We start from the raw sequence: 20301 nt of genomic DNA on the forward strand, positions 1-20301 counted from the left end.
GTATCTGGGTAACAAAAGGATGTCCCCTGTCAGACCCGTGGCACAGGCAACACGGCTTCCAGATTCAACATAAAAGAGTGGTGTTAGCGGGTGGCATGAAGTCCGACCCTGTGAGAAGAACAACGTTCAGCTATGTTAGCTGTGTCAATGACATTTGGGAGAAGCAAGGGAGTGATAGAATATGCAAAATAGAGTTTAGCCTGAGTTCTTAAGTTAAGCTTGTATGAATGCTGTTAGCCAGCTGGGAAGTCTTTGGAGAAAAATGATTTCATCAAAGGAAAATCTTTGGAAGGTTTCTTCTGTATCTGGAGCAAATAGAGAGGAATTTAGTTTAAGGATGTTTTTCCGAGTTTTGTTAATTTATTTTCATTCATCAATGACATTGATTCACACTGCATTGACAGGACAATGTCATTCTTAATGCTTTATTCATCTCCTTTAGCAAAACAGTATGAATAATAGCTAACAAAGGAAATTTGCATTTTTATTATTATTATTTTTATTTTTATTTTATTTATGCTCCTCCTTGGTGTCTCTAGAGCCACAGATTAAGTACAAGTGCTTAGTGATCTCCTGCCCAAGACTGTAGGGCTTATGGGTGGATCCTCTTCCATGGCTGGCACTTGTACTGTGCGTAATCTAAGATGACATTGACCTTGGCAGCCTTATGGGAATATTTTCAGCAGGATGAATTGTTCTTGAGTGTTTTCCTCAATGTACTCTGCTACATGCCTGAACATTTTTTTCATCATCTTGAGCATATGTTCTAAATTTCCTCTCTGCTCTTTTTATTGTATGGTTTTGATTGTAGCCAACAGCAAAGGTCAAAAGACATTTTACTGTTTCTATTTCTGTGTTTCTGTTAAGCTGAATTAAATTGTTGGTGCTGTAAGTGACTTGTTAAAAAGCTTATGCTGCAAGACTTCAACTGGTATAAACTGAAGCTGAGCTGCCTCAGTTTAAACCAGATGGTCCAGAGAGACAATGTGGTCCAAAGGATGGGGTACTTACTGATCTGGAAACTGAGAAAAATATTTTGGCTCCCTGGAGCTTCAGTGGGCAGCTTCAGGAATTTAAATATTGTGTTGTATCTTCCTCTGTCTCATTTTTTTTTGTTTGCTTTTTTTGTGTGTTTTATTTTGTTTTGTTTTGTTTTTCTGGATGTGTGGTAGAATGACCTTGTATTTTAAGGTACATTGCACTTTCAATTTTTCAATCGTGGTCTTTTTTCCATCTAATATTAATCAGTAAAGCTGATTAATATTTTAAAAAAAAAAAAGTAAAGTTCAATCTAAATTATAGATAGGTTCTGATACCATAATATCTAGGTGATCATATCAAGTAACTATGTTTGCCACTGTCCATGAGTTGTAGAAGTTATAATTTCTTAGTCCACAGTTGAACCAGCACTGAGTTGTGTACTTCTAGCAGGGTTCTATTTCTTTCCTACATGGTAAAGTGAATCCAGGAGAATTTTTTGGACAATAAATGATTCATATCACATTTTTCAGGCTAACATAATATATTTATTTTATTTTATTTTATTAGTTCTCAAATGGCCTGTGGAGATGTTTGGCCCAAGGTTGTTTTGTTTGTTTGTTTGTTTGTTTGTTTAGTTGTGGATTTTTTTGTTGTTTTGTTTTTGTTTGTTTGTTTGTTTTGTCCGGATATGTGACTCATGAAGTCTTGTAAGGCTTTTTCTATACTTAGAATTTACTTAAATGACATGAACTGGCAATATCTAAATAACACTTCTATGATTAGTGCTCTTTTCCCAGTTTTGCTTTGTGATTGAATCTCCTTCCTCTCACCAGAGCCTGAAGAATGTTGTCCTCTTGCAGGGCTGCCATCTTCCTTGGGTTTTAGCTGGTCTGAGGCCACAAGCTTCTTTTTTTTTTTTTTACTGATGTGCCCATTGCTCCAGTTACCCCAGCATACCTTGGCAATTCTTTACAGCATGAAATAGGAAGAAATGGGTAAACATCTCCCTAGAGAACCATTTGGCTTTAAAAATATGAGTGGAGCCAAACACATACTTTACAAATGTGAGTAAAGTATCTTAACTAAGAAAGCATCAGTCCTACAGGAATGGCATAACAGATGTTAGAATAGAAAACAGGTCTGTGTGAACAAGTAGAGTATTTTGGGCAACAATTCATAACCGAATAACATTTTGTTTTGAAAATTAAGTTGAAAGAATCATTACCAACCTACTGTTTCTAGACATGTTGCTATTTATCTACTTATCACACCAGTTCGATGAGACAGTACTCTCACTATGTGTTATAAAGACTCTAGGACTTGCACACAATCATTTCCAATGACCAATTTTGTATAATTCAGGTATTATAAATATTTCAATTATTGTTACCAGACTCTTTATTGCAAGCAATATTTTTGAAGAATCTATTATATGTTAAAAAAATATCATGGCTAAATTTGGCTCTCAGTTCTAGAGGTATAAATCTGGATTATCTTTTCTTTTAACAATAATTTTACTCAAGTTCATGAACAGAATTTGGCTTTGTGTTCATCAAAGAAAACTATAGAAAAATATACTTTTATCTTCCTAAATTCTTCAGAAGAGTTACCAATATGCTACTAAATACTCTAAATGTATGAAAGAAATGAAATATTTTCAGTTTTATGTATGTGGTTATGTTTTGGTTTTATTCACATTTATATAGACATTGTTTTAAATTACTGGCACTACATTAGGGTATGTCAAGATGCATCATATAAATAGATACAACTTGCCATGACCTTGAGGCAACATGATGTGTATGTTGCATTATATTAGCTATCCAAACATCTTCCTTATATAATACAGTATCCACTTCAGAGAAATAGCATGGGTGGTTATGCATACTGTACAGAAGACTTAAGCAAATCTATAGCCAGACCATTTGTATCTTTTCAAAGAGAATAGGAATAATCTATAGAAGGTGGGAAAAAAAGAAAAAAAAAAAAAAGTCAAACGGCTTTGCTCCATATGCAAGGTGACATCCTCTACAGAGCAATGGAAATCTCTGAATATCAGGAAACACTTTTTTACAGTGAGGATGATCAAGCACTGGTGCAGGCTGCCCAGCGAGGTTGTGGTGTCTCCATTCCCAGAGAGGAAAAGCTGGCTGGATGTGATCCTGGGCAGCCAGCTCTAGATGGCCCTGCTTGAGCAGGGACCAGGTCGCCTCCCGGGGGTCCTTGCAAACCTCAGCCATTTTGTGATTCTGTGATGTATCACAGAAAATAGAAATTTTCCCATACTTCTCTCTTCATTGCCCATCCTGATGGCCTTGCCAGACCATTTGGCAAGTTAATTGTGGCCTTTTCAATCCTGAATCCCATTTCCTTTCCATGCCAGAGAGCTCTATCATAGGCCCTGCAGAGGAAAGCTGTTACCTTGCCCATGTGTTTTCCAATATGTACAGAGAATAGCACAACTGGGAACTTTCCCCAAGAACACTGAACCTTGGCAAGATGAGCAGTCACCTCTGCTCCACACTGTGCTTACTCCTCCTGCAGGTCAGAGGGGCAGCTGCTCCCATGGATCAATTGCCCAGCTCTCCTGGTGATGTCAACCTTCGGCTACTCACTTCAACCTTTCAGTATTTTTCCCCCCACTTTCAAATACATTGTTTTGTTGTAATTTTTAAGCTTCTCGGGCTAGGTATCATTCTTGCTGTCTGTATCTGGTTTCTAGCCCAGACATCAGCAGGGGTTGCCGCATGCTGCTGCAATATAAATGACTAATGATGATGATAAAAGGTGTGGGAGTTGGTTGCCTGCAGTGTTATCCTACTTTGCTAACTTTGTTTTAGAAACTAGCTACTTCCTCTAATTATCTGCTATTTTATCAAAATTAAGTCTAACATTTTTAAAAAGTCAAGGCATTTTCAGCCGCCTCACTTTTGGAATGTCCACCCCAAGACTTTGAAAAAAGCTTTGAAATTTTCAGAGTTTGGATAGTGCTGCTGCCATGGTGCCAGTAGCCTTCAGCCTGAGAGGCAGGCTATTGGCACCTTTAAGTGTCAGCTGCAAATGTGTCCTAAAAAAGACATTCAATAGGGAAGTGCTCTATTTTAAAATTTGGGCTGATATAGGTAACAATTACACACAAAACAGCATGTGAAAAGAACATTATCAAGGTTGCACAGCTCAGCAATTGAAGCTAAGAAATGCTGCAAGTAAAACCATCTCTACTCCATAAATTTGCCACCTTGCACAGGTGCATCGGTCACAGACTATTTTTGCACAGGATCAGAGTCTCGCTTGGTGCGCAGAATAGATGACATAGTTTGTGAGTTCAGTACTTGCTTTTCTTTTCACTGTTCAATGCATGGCTCAAACTTTGCTGTGAAGGCAAAATCATTTCTCACTGGGGCATTCCACGGTGTTCCACAGTACAGGTCCTTGCTGTGTGCAGATGTTGACTTATTTACCTTTCCAGTGCCTTACTAACAGTTCTGGGTGTCATTACTCCCTTGTTCAGGTGGTAACCTAAGGCAAAAAAGAGCAAGTTTACAAGTATCCACAATTGTGGTTGCTTAATTAAGTTTTTTATTTGTTCGGTTGGTTTTTTTTGAGTACCTAGCAGCCCATACTGCAGTTCCCCTGTTTCTACTGCAATCGCCAGTGCTCACCACTCCACATATTTAAGCCTCCAGGCCTCATAAGTATACAGAACAGGGTTGCAACACTGAAAAGTGTGCTGTCAATGAGCTGTCCCCTTCCTCAGGGCAGCATCTCACTTCTGTAGACGAAAGACTGTTGATCCTTTTTGCACTCTCCTGCCACTTTTATATTCTGTATTAAAAAAAAAAAAAAAGAATGAAGAATCCTACAAACAAAAGCTTTTTTCTTTCCTCTCCTGTGGCAAATGCACTCTGTACTGAGTGAAGCTGGAATTTGGTGAACAAAATAGTGCTCAGCTATAACCTACCTGATAACACATAAACAGAAAGACACTGAATTCATGCTGGATCACCTTTAACTGTGGCATTTTTGAATGGTCTTTGCAAATTAATTACACAGAGAATTTATTTTTGAAAAGCAAACTGAAAACGTTGTGCTATTCAAATTGTCATGTTGAAAACCATCAATGTGTCATTTCAACCTATTGAATTGCTGCATGGATCATTTAAGCAAAGAGAGTAATTAAAGAACAAAAAAATTACAATAGAGGTAATTTCTTTTGTAAAATCTATCAATTAAAAGCAAACACGTTTTCAGATGGACTAGACCTTCTCCAGTATTTGTACCAGGCCATCTCAGCTATAACAAAATTGCCAATGCAGTTCTTGCTTCAAAAGTGAAGATACTTGAGTATTTCACAGAAACAGTTGGTAGGTTTATGTATGGCTAAAACAGTAAGTTTCCAAGCATCCTTCCCGTAAACAGCAAAACTAGATGAATTTTTCCCCAAAAATATTTTCTCTGTAACAAAAATAAATTCACACCAAATGGTTACAATTTTACAAAGTTATATATATAATATATATTATATATAATATTTATATATAATATGTATATATATAAATGAATGTAACTTTCCTAAATCAGAAAGTGTTAGTTAGCTAGAATTATTTGCAGTGTCCCTTAATCTAGCTGTAACTAATTTTTAGAATAAACATAACTGGAAGTAAAAATGGAGATTTTAGACTTTCTAGATAGTTGTTGTACACACAAACTAGCAGCTCCTTTCCAAAGAATCTCAAGTGTTATATTCCTCAAGGTTTTGGATGATGTTCCTGTACATTCTCGTTTTTTAAGGAGAGCTCACTTCTGAACTCTGTTTTGAGGAACTAATTTTAAGGGCAGTTCAATCCACTACAGGCCAAATGATCATCTGGTCTTGGCTGAATTTAGAGATATTATATAGCCAAAGAAAGACAAATTTTTGTAACTTTTCCTCCTTGTAATATTTCTTAAATGTCTTCTGAAGCAGCTCAGTTTTCATTCCAAGAAGCTGGGGTGTGAGGGCAGCTCTTCAAGTTGCTTATGACAGAGGTTATGTGCCTTTTGGCAGACAATGGAGACCTGTCTTTCACTGATGTTTGAGTATTGTATTTTACCTTTTACAGGGCTACAACTTATTTTTGCTCCTAAAAGAGAGCCCCGGAGATGCCTTTGAAATAGAAAATGAAGTGTTGAGATCTGAAATGATAGGAGATATTTTAACATTTCATTCCTTCATCTAGCTGTTTCAGGTAATGCTACGTTTGTCTGGACAAAGATTTAAATTTGAGGGCTTTTAACAGTTCTTTTTTTCTTTTTTTTTCTTTTTTTTTTTCTTTTTCTTTTTTTTCTTTTTTTTATTCTTTTTTCTTTTTTTTTTTTCTCAGAATGGACAGTAATAAGAATGGATTCTGCAAAACAACACTATATAAGTTAGGACTCAAAGATTCCTCTGTATTGATCTATGAATTGATACCCATAAGATATATGCAGGATAGATATTGGAATATGCTAGCTTCCAGGGATGGTCACCTGATCGTTATGATGTTCTTCTTTTTTAAGCTCAGGAAAGATGGGCAAAGGACTAAGAGAGAGCTCTGACTTTAAACTTCAAATCTTTATTCTATGATAGTTTCTGGAGTGTGGGAAGGAGAGATCTAAGACTTCCCTTCCCTTCCCTTCCCTTCCCTTCCCTTCCCTTCCCTTCCCTTCCCTTCCCTTCCCTTCCCTTCCCTTCCCTTCCCTTCCCTTCCCTTCCCTTCCCTTCCCTTCCCTTCCCTTCCCTTCCCTTCCCTTCCCTTCCCTTCCCTTCCCTTCCCTTCCCTTCCCTTCCCTCCCTCCCCTCCCCTCCCCTCCCCTCCCCTCCCCTCCCCTCCCCTCCCCTCCCCTCCCCTCCCCTCCCCTCCCCTCCCCTCCCCTCCCCTCCCCTCCCCTTCCCATTTATTTATTTTTTCTCTTTGAATGAAAAGTGTCTCTTTTACCAGCCTTGGTCTATATAAATCATAAAACCTGTGGAGTAGGGACAGTACCTCTTTAGAGTGCCTACCACACAGGCTTCATGATGATAACATAACCCCAAGAAGGGTTTTTGTCCTCTGTTGGTCCAAAACCCCTTAGCGTAACTACAGAAGTCACAGAGAAGGGCAAGAAAGATAACCAAGAGCATGGAATGGATTTTGTGTAAGAAACAAGTAGACAGACAAGGATTTTTTAGCCCTGAAAAAGGATGACTACAGGGATATGGTAGGAGATTTACTGTATTCTAGGTGGCCTGCAGAATAAAAAACAATTAAGCACTGTGTCTCAAATTACATAATTAGGAATCAAGTAGCAGGTTTAAATAACAAGTGGATGCTTTTTCATATATTCCTTAATTATCTTCTGAGCTCATTGCTAGAGGATACTGAACAGAAAAATAGAAGTTGACAGGAGTTCAGAGAGTAATTAGACAAATTTGGAGAAAACAGATCCATGAAGCAGCATTAAACCCAAAGATGTTTCCTTGGGCAGAGGAAGTCCTTGACCTGAAGATTTCTGGACTCTTGTTAGGTACAGAGGTGAGCATTACTGCATGCTCACACTGTGCACATTTGGCATCAGCTAATGGCAAGGGGATACTACGTTAGCCAGACCTTGGTCTGGCTCCATTTGGCTACTTCTATTCCCATTAGCACCACAGCACGTTTGACCAGCATGCAGTGGACATCTTACAAGGCAGTCCTGGGAAATCCGCACTGTGGCTAGCCCTGTCTGTCCCTTCCCTGCTGACAGGGAAGAAGCAGTGGTGAGACACAAAGACCAGCTTGGGGTTGGTGTTTGTTTTCTCTTCTCCTTCCCCATTGCAGCTGCTGCTTCTGGGAAGGAGCCCCTTGGGCTCTGCAGGTCAGGGCTCAGCAGATGCTAGATGAAGTTGGAACCTATGGGATCTCTTCCCACCATTGTGTCCACGATATATAACTATTATATTTCAGCTCTGTTTGTTGCTGTCCTGGAGGAGATCTGGCTTTTATCTCCAGCTCCATGTTGGGGTCAGCTGTACCAGCAGCCTAAGCGCAGTCATGCATCCATATGCCAGCCATGAACATAGTCCCTCATCCTCAGGAGTTAAACTGTCTGCAAACAGCAGAGCAGTAAATTGTCTGAAAATGGAGCACAGGCATTGTCAGTTGCTTTTTTAGAGCTGGTGCATTTGCACTCATTGCAGAGGGATTCATGCGAACAAAAGAAACATAGACCCTGTCGTTGTCCCTCTTTTCTTGCTGATAAAGGGTACCAGGGATTGACCTCAGGAATAGTGGGAAGGCAGAAATACTTTTCTGTCTCAAAAGGTCTGAAAAGAAATACTGAGTATTTAAAAGGATAAAAATGGCAAGAGTGTGCTGCAGTACCAGCTGAGAGTCAAACGCTTCTGCTTCTGAGCATTATCACCAAGCAACCGAGCACAGTGCTGTGTATCAGGAAAATGGATTGTGAACGTGAAATAGGCCAGTCTAAATCAATGAGAATTACACTGAAATTTCACCACTGTTTGGGCCAACCCAGAAAATTCATCATCTCTGGCTTCATGAAATGTGGAGTTTGAATCATACATGCTTCCAGTACTGTTTAAGTAATTTTAAATGCTAGTTTTGATTCAAAGAAACTTTGTTCTTCATAGTGCATCTTACATCAAGGGGGAGAAGGATGGGTTAAAGGGCGGCCTTTGTTCAGGTTTGTTTCTTTCACAAACTGGGACTCTTGAAGCTTTATGAATCCTACTATGGGAGACCTTGCTGCAGGTGGAGCTGAAGACTATTTGTGCATCTGTGGATAGCATGCTGCTCACAGGCAGTAAAGGAGAGTCTCCAGCAGTGGCTTGGTATTTATGGATCATTATTCTGCTACAAATCATAGCTTTGCTCCTAAGATAGATATACTAATATCTAGATGGAGCACAGGAAGTTCCGCACCAACATGAGAAAGCACTTCTTCACGGTGAGCGGACGAAGCAGTGGAACAGGCTTCCCAGGGAGGTTGTGGAGTCTCCTTCTCTGGAGATATTCAGGGCCTGTCTGGACACCTACCTGGGCAGCCTGCTCTAAGGAACCTGCTTTGGCAGGGGGGGGTTGGACCCGATGATCTTTCGAGGTCCCTTCCAACCCCTACAATTCTGTGATTCTCTGATTCTGTAATATTCAAAATATCCAGTGTCTTTATAATAGAGCTTAGGTATCCTCAGCATGTCAGGATTGCCCATGGTCCCAGAGACATAAACAAGGAGAAGGAAGGAGAGGAAAGGCAAGTCCTTCACCTCTCCTCAGTCCTGAGCTGCCTGGGGAACAAAACCCGCTGCCAGACTAAACTGGATCCTACCCACAGTGGGGACCAGGATGAGCTCTGTTAATGAATTGCCTATTTGAATTCTGTCCTCTCTGAATAACCTCATTGCTGCTGAGTGCCCTCCTTTATTCCAGAAGAGGTCTCACATTGCTGAGACCTTTGGAGATATCCTGGCTGTGGTGCTATAAATAGAGTGTGTTTCCCACTGACTAAAACCTGCCAGCATAGCAGCAGTCTGACGTGGATTTGCTGTTTTGCTTGAAGGCTACGTAAGTGCTTGTGTCCTCTCTCTGCTGAGATGTCTCTTAGCTTCTGGCACTGGTTTCTCTGCTTACTACTGGGGATATATTTTTGAATCTGGCTCACATTTCTGATTTTATTTTTTTTTTCTCTATAACACCTCTCCCTGGGCACCTTTCCTTGCCTCCCCTCCCTTTTCTTTTATTGCAGGTTTCTGTTTTTCTCAGGTATTCTGATTGCTACTGTGTATTAGTTTCTGCTCATCCCATTCGGCTGCCATTATACGTACTGCACGCTGTCTGTGCAAGCTGCTTTGGCTGAATGGACTTTAGTGAAGCTTTTTTATGGTCCCAAAACTGCCGCCTTGCTTTTCCTTCTCTTGGACTTATCTTGCATTCACATGATGCCTTTCAGTTCTGTGAAACCCAGCTCTACAAATAAACGCAGACAGGTGTCCCTGCACCTGCTGATACTTCTCTGAGCAGGTCTCGACTGGTAGCTAACAGCACGGTGTGTAAGTGGGGATTAGGAGGGGATTTATCCAGTCAAAATGGCACAAGGATTGCACATGGGTACAAAGTCATCACAAAAGTGAAAAAATGCCAATGTAATCCTTAGGAAAAGTACCCCGGGGCTGCTAACACACAAACGTGCCTGCTACCTTTGCCTTCCTCCCACAGGCCACTAGCAGCAGTGCAGTATCTGTTCAGATGCCCTGCTCACCATCCTGCCTAGGGGCTGTCCAGTATCTGAGCTGAGCACGCAGCTTTCCTAAGCCTGCCCTTGGAGGGAAAAGAGGTTAAAAAACCTTGTTAAGAGGAAAGGAACAAAATCCCACTTGCTGTGATGTACACGTGGGATTAAACCCTTGAGGAGCCTCTCCTCCCTCCTAGGTAAACTCAAGCACTTCTGTGTGTGATAAGGGAAAGTGTCAGCTCCAGCAGCAGCTGAACTCACGCTCTGCTTTGTATGATTTCTGTGCCCCATTCAGTTTGCTAATCAAAACAAGTTTCTGCTGTGTTTCTTATCCCCAGAGGGTGGAACTATCCCCAGAAAATTAAAGCTCTCTTATCTGTTAATGTGTCATCACAACTAATAGCCTGGGGACTGTAAACAAGTTTAAATATCAAAACAATTTGGCTGGTGATTGTCTGTGATTATGTATTAAGAATACAAAATTTGTGCCTGCTGATATTCAAGCTAGATTGAATACAAGGAGCCAGATCCTCAGCTGCTGTAAATGGAAGCGGCTGAGCCGAATGCAGGAGGGAGGCTGCTCTGTGCCAGCTCAGCACTGAACCCTGGTAGCTTTGCAGAAGATTTTCTTCTTGTCTGTCAAAGCGCCAGGGCACACACATTAGCAGGGGGCTGGTCAGGAGCGCAGAGGGCCCCCTGGACCATCCTCCTGGCGTGTTGGGATCTCTGCTTCTGCTGGCTGCGCCCTCAGCTCCCAGCCTCCTGGGGACCCCGTGAATAATGACTGAGAACTGAAAGGATTTCAGATTACAAAACTTTTTCAAGAGCGAGTCAAGGTGCCAGCATGTTCAAAAGCTGTCAGATATGTCAGGGCAGGTACTTCACTAGGGATGTGCTTTGTATCTTCGACGTGACAAACATACAGCAGTACGACAACAAACGTGAGCTTGCTGCTGCCTTTGCCAAAGCCCTGCCCGTACCCCGTCACCTTCAACTGGCTCACTGCTCATCCTGAGAGTGAGGAGAGCAGTAAGGGTTATTTCCTCTTGCTAGAATTGTTTTGCCTAGTCCACTGGGCTGCTTGCAATGACAGGGGTGTGTAACAGGTCCTGCGGATTTGTGGAGAAGTAATGGGTTTTATAAGACTGTTAGATTTGAAGTTTTTCATGTTAACATCTCCCTCTTTTGAACGTACCTGTATGGTGTCACTATTGCTATGGTTCATCTTCTGACGTAGACTGGGCCATTCTTCAAGGCGTCCTACAGATGAGAAACTGAGGCAGAGGGAGACAAAGTGGATTTCCCCTAGATATATAAGAAGTCAGCAGTAATTCAAAGAGGTGAATATCAGAGATGTTTCCCCATATGCAATGAAGAATACATAACTTTTAGGGTAAATCTTTTCAGAATATACATCTTTTTAAAAGGCTGATATCAGGTTAATGTTGAATCTTGCAAAATGAAATAAGAAGCACATTAATTTTGATATGACAGGAGGGCACTTACCTAATGAAATAGTACTTAAATTAGAAGGGTAGTTATTAAAAAACTGGTAAATGTAGTGCTCACTGTCCTTCCTATCTCTATCAGCAGTTCTGGTAAGGAGGAAGGAGTGTTTCTGACAAGCATGAAGTCCCATCAGAAAAAATATAAAAGGAGCAATGTGTCAAAAGAATCTTAAAACAAGAAAAAATGTCAAAAAATGAAATCAATTTCCAGAAGAGAATAATAAAGACTGAAAAAAAAAAAGTTTTCTTAATTAAGGTAATTACACTAAAAACATCAGCAACTATTTTCACAGTAGCAAAAAATACCCACAAAACCCAGCCAGCAAAAATTCCCCTCTGAGCACAAGATCTGTGAAGGTGAAAGGCTTGAGTCTGATATCAGGAGAGTGCTCCTTTTCTCCCAAGGTCAGCCCATAAATGTAGAGAAGTAATTTTGATTCTGGTCTCCTCACAGTTCAAAGTCAAAGCTCACCTTGATTTCAACAGTGCTATATTTGGCAAAGTACTTGTATAACTGTATTTGGTCCCAGTCTTGTCCTGTTTGAATGCTAAGCACCTGTTACTTACACCTGTTGTGGTCTCCCTTGTAGTTTGGGGGAGGTATAAAACAGCAAGAAATGTGGTCCCACTGGAGCAACCTGTCCAAGAAAACTGATGGTGCCAGCATCCACATTACAGCTGTTTGGGGGTTTTTACTTCAGACCAGCATTTGCCTGGGCTTATGTTCCCATGGATTGAAATTCCCACTGTTTTTTGTAGCACATGGGGAGCTCCTGGAGCACATCTTTGGGTATAGTTTCATCCAATATGGGTGCAGTTCATGCAGTCCCATGCTGCATCGTAGAGCCAGATGCAGCATGTAGGCATGGCAGGAGCAATCTGTCAGAGGCTGTTGGAGACACAACCTTCAGTAAGTCATGCTGTGCATCAGCCCACTCTGCATTTGTTGCCACCTCATTGCTTTCCTGCTCCTCCATATTCATCATGCCCCAGTCATCTGCTTCTCCACACACATTTCACTGCATCACACCAAAGACCTTTCCCCTTGGTTAAGACTCCCTAGTGTAATAATCTGGCAATCTGAGTTGCATTGGTGGTGTTCAGATTTGAAACCACTCAATAGCTCCTTGCTAGTAATCACAACTTGCAAAGAACAGAAACGTGATTGCACGACCTCAGATCAGAAACTGTGCACCCTTGGGGACCACTCTCTCTCATAGAAGCCAGCAGGGGGTGCCTGGAAAGATTTTAATGTGGTGGTACCTCCACACAATACTTACACAGCTTCCAAAAAAAAAAAATCATCGCTCAAGGACTTCCTAAGCCAGAGGGTTTTTCTTTATAACCATTTGCCTTTTATATGATTTTACTTTTGTGAATTATTCAGGTACTTTTTAGATTTATGTTAATTTTACAATCTATGGTGTCCTGCAGGGAAGAGTTTTACACTCTAATTGAGTGATGCACACTTTGAATGTATCAGGAAAAGACTGGGGATATTAATAGTAGGGGTTAAGATGTCCTTAAGCTGCCTCTGCTCACTTTAATCCAAGAAACAGGGTCATTGGGCACGTGGTATAGAGACGCTGTGCCCAAAATGAGTGAGTTGGTGGGTGCAGCGTGTGTGCAAATCTGCTCCAGCTGAGGTTCTAGACATTGATGTGAGTGGGAAACTCTGCCTAAAGTATGGATGCAGAGAGACCCATGCATTAATCAGTGTTTCTTCTCTGGCTTTTTTCAGAGACAGAAAGGCTTGACCCACAATTTTTTTTTTATTTTTATTTTTTTTTCTGTGGGATCCAGAAATGCTGAATCAAGAGTGCTCAGCTCTGAGGGAACAAGCCTGCAGAGATTTCAGACACAGCCCTTGCACCCTCCCCTCAAATCTTTGTGTTCCAGGCCTGGGATTTTATCTGACTGTATTTGTGGTTCCACTTGATTTTTCAAATGAACGGTGAAATGCAGACATTAGGCCAGAGGGACAACCTCTCAGTTACTGAAGGGGAAGAGAACACGATATCCAAATGACTCACGGCTTTGTGGGTGAAGCAAGAGCTGCATGTCACAGCGTGGGATGTGGGTTTGTGGTCCAGTCCCATAAGGAGGGCAAATATGCCAAAGCCTTTCTGCTGCTAGAAGAGGTCCTGCAGGAGGAGTTGCAGGTGACAGTGTCTAGAGGAAATTGGGGACCCGAAAGTTTCAGAGGGCTGGAAGAGATCCAGGAGCCAGTGTGCTCTGGGAGGTACCTAGTGCCTCTGAAGCTTTGATCTTCTGGGACAGGTTACCAGAGGACCTGCTGGATGAGCATGCTCTGAGTGATGCAGCATCCCTCTCCTTGTTGCCTCCTGCTCCCGTTGACTTGTGTTTGCCATGGATACCCTCAGGTCGCCATCTTCTTCCTTGCTTTCTGCTGAATCACTTGGTGACACCAAGGCAAGCACATAAATGTTAATGCAAACATAAGTGTAAAGGCTGGTGGCACCTCCACAGACCCCTGTTTTTGCCTTACTCACTGCCAGTCACCTGTACATCACTTGTACCTGCTGGAGCTGCACCACAAAGCCCTTCCTAGGATGCTGCTGGCAGTTGCTGTCTTATATAAGAACATATTGGAGATGTAACAAATACGGATTTTTTCATCTAGACCCTCTCTTCTTCCTCCCAGTCTCTCTGATGGAGGATTTCCTCCCCTCTTCCAGTCCTTTCCGTCCTTTTGGTACTCTGGTTGCTGTGCCATGGCTGTGTGGCCCAGGACCTCGGTGGAGCTGCAGGTCTGGGCTCCCCCTTGGGAATCCTGCTGGGAGATGTGTGCCTCAGCACGTGGTGGCCTCCCCTCCCTGTCCATCCAAGCTGCTTGGGGTCTGGTGGCTTTGCTCCATGGGTTAAGAGTAAATTCCTCCTGAGGGAGGAATTCGGGAAGAGCCTGTCCTTCCTTTCTTCTCCAACCAACCCCTCCTGTGAGCAGGAGCAGTTTGGGGGGCATTTTTCAGTAACTCCTGCCATGGTTTTCAGCAGCAGGAAGGTCACAGGATGCAGTGGGCAGCTGGGGAGACAACAGCAGGGCACAGCCTGAACCCAGCTCCTGGCAGATCAGTTTGCTGTGGGAAACCAGCCAGTCTTTTCCAGTTTTCTGGGGCAGTCTGTTTTGCCTGTTTTGTCCAATTTTATAGCATGAGATGAAGGTAGGCATGGATAAATAGAATTTATCCTTTTCTAATTTGAACAATCAAATGTTTACCCAGGTCTCAGCACCTGGCTGGAACACCAAGGGAGCTCCAGCAGTGCCTGGAGTCAGAGCTGGTCCCAGACTGGAAGGATTTTCTGTTTTAAGCAGTTCAGATGCTGGAGCTGCTGCTTAGGAAATGGCTGAATCCTCCCTGCAGGCAGATCAATACCTCTCAGCTCACTGCACTGCAAGGAACTTTTCATTGTACATTAAGAATGAGGAAAATAAAAGCCAAGATGGATGTTATTCTGTTTTTGCTTTTGTTTTGAATTATTTAGTGGGAAGTCACTGCTGTCTCCCCTCTTGTCAGGAAACAAAATATCTTTGTCTTTGGTTGTTTTTCTTGTTAAAAAGGAATGAGGTCTTCCCAGATTTATTTATTTTTTTCTCTCACCCACTCACTCCCTGGTACTGAAATGTAAATCTAGCCTCTCTGCAACTTTCCAAGATTGTCTTTTGCATTCTTAACACAGACCAAGTCCCCCCTGATGTTGGAGGGAATCACACCTCAGTGGTACATTTCTAACCAGCTTATAACAACGGTGCAGACAACTTATATGTGCTAGAAATGGTGGCTGGCACATAAACAGAACGTGTTACAGAGAGTTGTAAGAAATCTCCAGACTAGTTGAACTATCATTTTAATTAAGCATTTACTAAATAGCTAATAAAAATATTAAATGTTTTAGAGTGAATTCTTAATGTAAAATAAATTCTTAAAATAAAGTGTTTAGGCATAAAAATTCTGCAGTTGGTTCCACTGTTAATATGAGCTTAGAAAATCAACCTAATGATCTGTTTTGATATTTTTCTTCCTAATTCTAGATTATCCTGAAGGGGAGGATAAAGAAACTGACCACCAAGATGGTAATCACTAGTGGAAATGAAGAAGATAAAGGCAGTCAAGAAAAGGAAAGCAAAGAAGAAACCATCTTGGCAATGCTTGGAATTATTGGGACAATTCTGAACCTCATTGTGATCATTTTTGTGTACATTTACACAACGTTGTAAACTAGCAGGCATGCAAATAGAACAGATAAAATGGCCATTAAGAGTGACGACAAACATTGCTGACTATTGACAAGTTGTTTAATCAGAATTGACTCTGTATTATATTAACACATCATAAAAGCACTGCCTGCAGGCAGTGAAGGCTGAAGCACAATTAATTTAACAAGACTTCTTCACACAGTAACAAGCTAAACTCTTCTGTCCTGCCCTCTTCCTTTCGCTTTGGTTTTCAGTTTGGGGGAAAAATGACTGCAATTATGTAAGTTGTAGCTTTGAAGAAATCCACCAGGGTTATGTTGTTTTAACACAATTAAAAAAAAAAAAAAAAAAAAAGGGGAAAGAAAAGAAACTGTACACTATATCAATTAAAAATGTATACCGTATACCTGCAAGGATCGAACTCAAAGATAGCTACATAGCACACATCACGTGTCCATTAGGTCAAATTATTTTTTCTCTTGGTTTTTGCTTTTACTTACATTGAATCTGACAAGCTTTTTGTTTAGAATGAACATATGGTGCAATCATGAAACAACAATTCTATTGAGCAAGATCTGCCTAAAACTGATAAAATGTTGGGAGAAATACAGTATGTGGTTATTTTTCCTTTCTCATTTGCTTAACATCTGTGTCTGTTCATACCAATGTTTATAAATATATATTTTTAATAAATGTGCTATATTTTTAGCATGAACCAAACATTTGGAGACACTTGTATTCATGCAGCTAGGTTTTGTTTGATGAAGTGCCCTTTTTGACAATGGATGTTTTTCTTCTCAGCAATTATATAGCAGTCTTGTTTGCAGCCCTCTCACTGTAGTCTGCAGCAAGCTCACATCATGCTCATATGCATGACTTGAAGTTGGAATGTCAGCTGAAAAGCATTGCTGCTTAATACGGGAAATAGCAAAACATCGTAAGGTGACCTTTGGAGGCTGGTTGCAGAAATAAGGCTCTATTTATAGTTTAAAACAAAAAGCAAATGAAAGGAATTTTGAGCCATCTCTCAGGATACTACAAAATTCACAGAATTTATGGCTTTCAGAATCTGTCACACTCTCTAAGGGCTTATAGTGAGAGAAGCAAGCAAAGGTTTATGTTGTTGAAAAGAGAAATATAAAGAGCTGGTAGAGAGGGGCTTATGAGAAATCTAGGCTGTAAATACAGAGTACATTTTAAATGTGAGGTTGATTAACCCTTCACACTTCTCTGACATGCTTTAACTGAGGTTGGTGAAGTGAAATTCTCTGACTTGTGTTTTTGGCCGGAATGTACAATAGATGGTCACCATTTTGCTTCAGAGTTCAGTACCTATAAGTGTAGGAAGCATTAAAAATGAGAGACCTCAATTTTGCCTCAAGCTGCCTAAGTAGTTGCTCATTAACTCTGACATATCTTCTGAAAACAAAAGTATGTCAATTACTTGTTTGCTGAGTTGTGGCTTGAATAGTGCCCTCAGATGAACAAAGGAGATTGCTATTGAAGTCAACTGGAGCTGTAGAAAGTCTCACCCTAGAGTCTCAGTAATTTTAGTGATAAGTCATGTGCCTCTGGAACCAGTAACGAGCCTCTTACTGGTCTCCAGGTGGCTAGGACCAGTCTCAAAAGTACAGAAGTTCACTGTAAAATACAATAAGAGCAAGCCTGGGAGACCTCCCGTAAAAGAGGTATGTAGTCTCTTGTGGTATCACATAGTCAATAATAAAACCATTAGGAGGAGGTTAGTGAATAAATTAAAATGAAATCAAATACAAAAACTGAAGGAAAAAAGAGCAAAAATAATCATATTTATGAAAATATGACAGGGTGACAGAGGTGAGAAAAAGTGCAGAGTTTTGAACAAGCAGAAAACTATGCAGAAAGAGGGAGCCAAGCACGCCAGGGTGGTTGGAGAAACATTTGTTGTATCTGAGCACTGCTGGTAGAGCCACAGGTCTTGGGGAGAGTAAGAAACATTAGTGGTATGGTTCAGTGGAGCAGAATGAGGCCGATCATGCCCTTTTTTCTTTTTTTTCTTTTTTTTTTTTATTTCTTTTGGTTTTGCTAATTCTTGAGAATTAGAAAACTCTTCTTTTTGTTTATCCTGACTGAAAAGTAAATGGCTAAAACATCTTTGCCTCCATCCTGTAGTTTTTCTTTTGGTGAAGCTACTACTGATTGCAGCATGTAGCAATGGCATTGTCACCAAGCCCCAGAACACACCTGCACGTTCTGCAGGTTCCTGGGCATGGTCCTCTGCAGATGTTTCTCTCAAGCATCTCCTCCTCCTTTTCCAGCAAACACCAAAGCAATGTGTTTGAGGCTTATACCCATCTTCTAGAGGGGAAGCTTGGGAAAGGGCAGAGCCAGGGCTGAGAGATGAGCTCTGATGCCTGCTATTTCTTTGCCTCTCTGCCTCAAGTGATAATACCTATCATCTTCTTGTGGGTATGGAGGCGCTTAATGAATGAATGTTCACTAAGTACTTCTTTTAATGTTGTAAATAAAACTCTACATTGTAAAAAAAAAATAAAATAAAACAAATAACACCCCCCAAACTCCAAGAAGAAACTTCTGCTGCTTATCGCCTTGTGCGCCTTCAGACATGGGCCAGAATCTTCACTAAGGCAGATGTGGCAAACAGCCTAAACATGCTTAAACTGAACTGGTAGACTTAAAACCCTAAGGAAATGGTGTTTACCCTTCCTTTCATAACATAAGACCAGTTAGAGGAAGAGTTTCCTGCTGTGGATGTGCTGTACTTTGCCTTAGAGTAAAGGATCCTCTTTGCCTTAGCATCCACAGCACAAGCTGGTGTCTGCCACCTTTCATCAGCAGTGTGCTGCATGCCTGGCCACAGCGCTTTTATTGCACACTGCAATAGGAAGAAAGCTTTATCCCATACCATAAAATGTTCAGCACTTAATATTTTAATTTTACAGGTTTCTGTTCACAGATAGTTCTAGAAATATCTTGGGGCAAGTACTTTTTAAATAGATTCATTAAGTATTCATTTAAATAAAAATGAAGAGTTTCCTTTGAGGACAATTTCTTTACCTTTTATTTAGTATTCATGAACACTGATATGGGAAAAGTATGCTTTCAAGAATGACTGTGGAAGGAAAATATTTTATACAAGAACCTGAACGTGTGTCTATCCAGGCAGACGCTCACAGGCCTGATTTCGGCTGGATGCCAGCTGGAGCCAAATTACCCTAATGCCTTTTTATATGAGTAGTTGTAGCATGCACCTGTAAGAAATATTCAACTAGGTAACGCATATATCATGGATTCCTTATAGTCAGTAACTACAGTATAAATAGTTGAATAAAACTTCTCATTACAAGTGCTGAATGGTAAAGCTGCTTTGGCAAAGAAAAAGCTGATAGTCTCATTCCTGGCTTGACTTGTAGGTGATGCAAATAGTTTCCAAAGTATTTTTTTTTAAATAAAATATTATTACATTAGTGACGGTAACCTTCATGTTTCAACTTCAGTAGAAGAAAATGAATATCCAATATCTTAATAAGATATGAAAACAACATCTTTAGCTTTTGTAAACTGAGGATATCCTTGCATTTTAAATTTGTCTTACACAGTTTGATGGTTTGAATTATGGGAATGAAAAACGTTTTCCTGAGGTGAAATGAAGGTGTCATTCTCCTTGCTAGTGTCTGGTGCAGTGTTAGCACTGCATGGTGGGTGCAGAAGAATTCAGAAGAGGAAGAAAACTGTTTAAAGGCTATAATGAATATAACACAGAGAGGAGAAGGGAGAAAGATAGGCTATTGCTCTCATCTCTAGTTCCTATAGCTGCTACTAAAAAAATCATAATCTCAGGAATCAGGTGTTCCATGTGGGAATATACCTTCCCATATATTGTCTGGCAGGGCACCTTTTACCCCTTTCCCTTGCAGCATGTGGCTGCTTGCAGCTGGGGAAGGGATCTTCAGGTACTGAGGCTGGGAGCCTCTTTGGGATTCTGGAATCTTCTTGTTTGGTTTATTGTGTATAGGGGTATAGTGTGGGGCAAAGTCTTATTATTTTAAGGATAGTCAGTAATCATCTTCATTTTATTTTCTGATGATCTAAGGGATCCTTAGCTAAGGATGAATTCCCCTACTCAGCTCTCTTCTGTTCCACGGGTACAATTTTGATTTTGTAGACATCCAAATACTAAAAAAGTTTCAGTCACATCATGAAAAAACTTTAGTGTGAAGCACTGCTAAAGTCCAAGTCCTTATATTTCCACTTAATCCATATCTTGGAGTTTATTATGAATACCCCAAGGTCTCATCCGTGAATGTCAGAAAGTGTCATCATTTCTAAGTGAGAAGTTGACATTTCAGAGCATATTGTGGGATA

At 40.8% G+C, this 20301-nt stretch overlaps 1 protein-coding gene across 12 annotated transcripts in view; it reads left to right on the forward strand.

Moving 5' to 3' along the window:
• Positions 1-16306, forward strand: part of TUNAR (TCL1 upstream neural differentiation-associated RNA) — a 161682-nt gene extending 145376 nt beyond the window's left edge. For 11 of the 12 annotated variants that reach the window (XM_066998303.1, XM_066998314.1, XM_066998313.1 and 8 more), the window contains one exon: positions 15772-16306. In XM_066998303.1, coding sequence (XP_066854404.1) covers positions 15772-15957 — 186 coding nt within the window. In that variant the 3' untranslated portion in view covers positions 15958-16306. Of the gene's footprint in view, positions 1-6083; positions 6210-15771 lie in introns of all 12 variants that reach the window. The other variant, XM_066998312.1, reaches the window with a different exon arrangement.
• The last annotated feature ends 3995 nt before the right edge of the window (positions 16307-20301 follow it).

This window comes from Anser cygnoides, chromosome 5, assembly GCF_040182565.1.
Source record: "Anser cygnoides isolate HZ-2024a breed goose chromosome 5, Taihu_goose_T2T_genome, whole genome shotgun sequence".
In the NCBI taxonomy this organism is placed as follows: domain Eukaryota; kingdom Metazoa; phylum Chordata; class Aves; order Anseriformes; family Anatidae; genus Anser; species Anser cygnoides.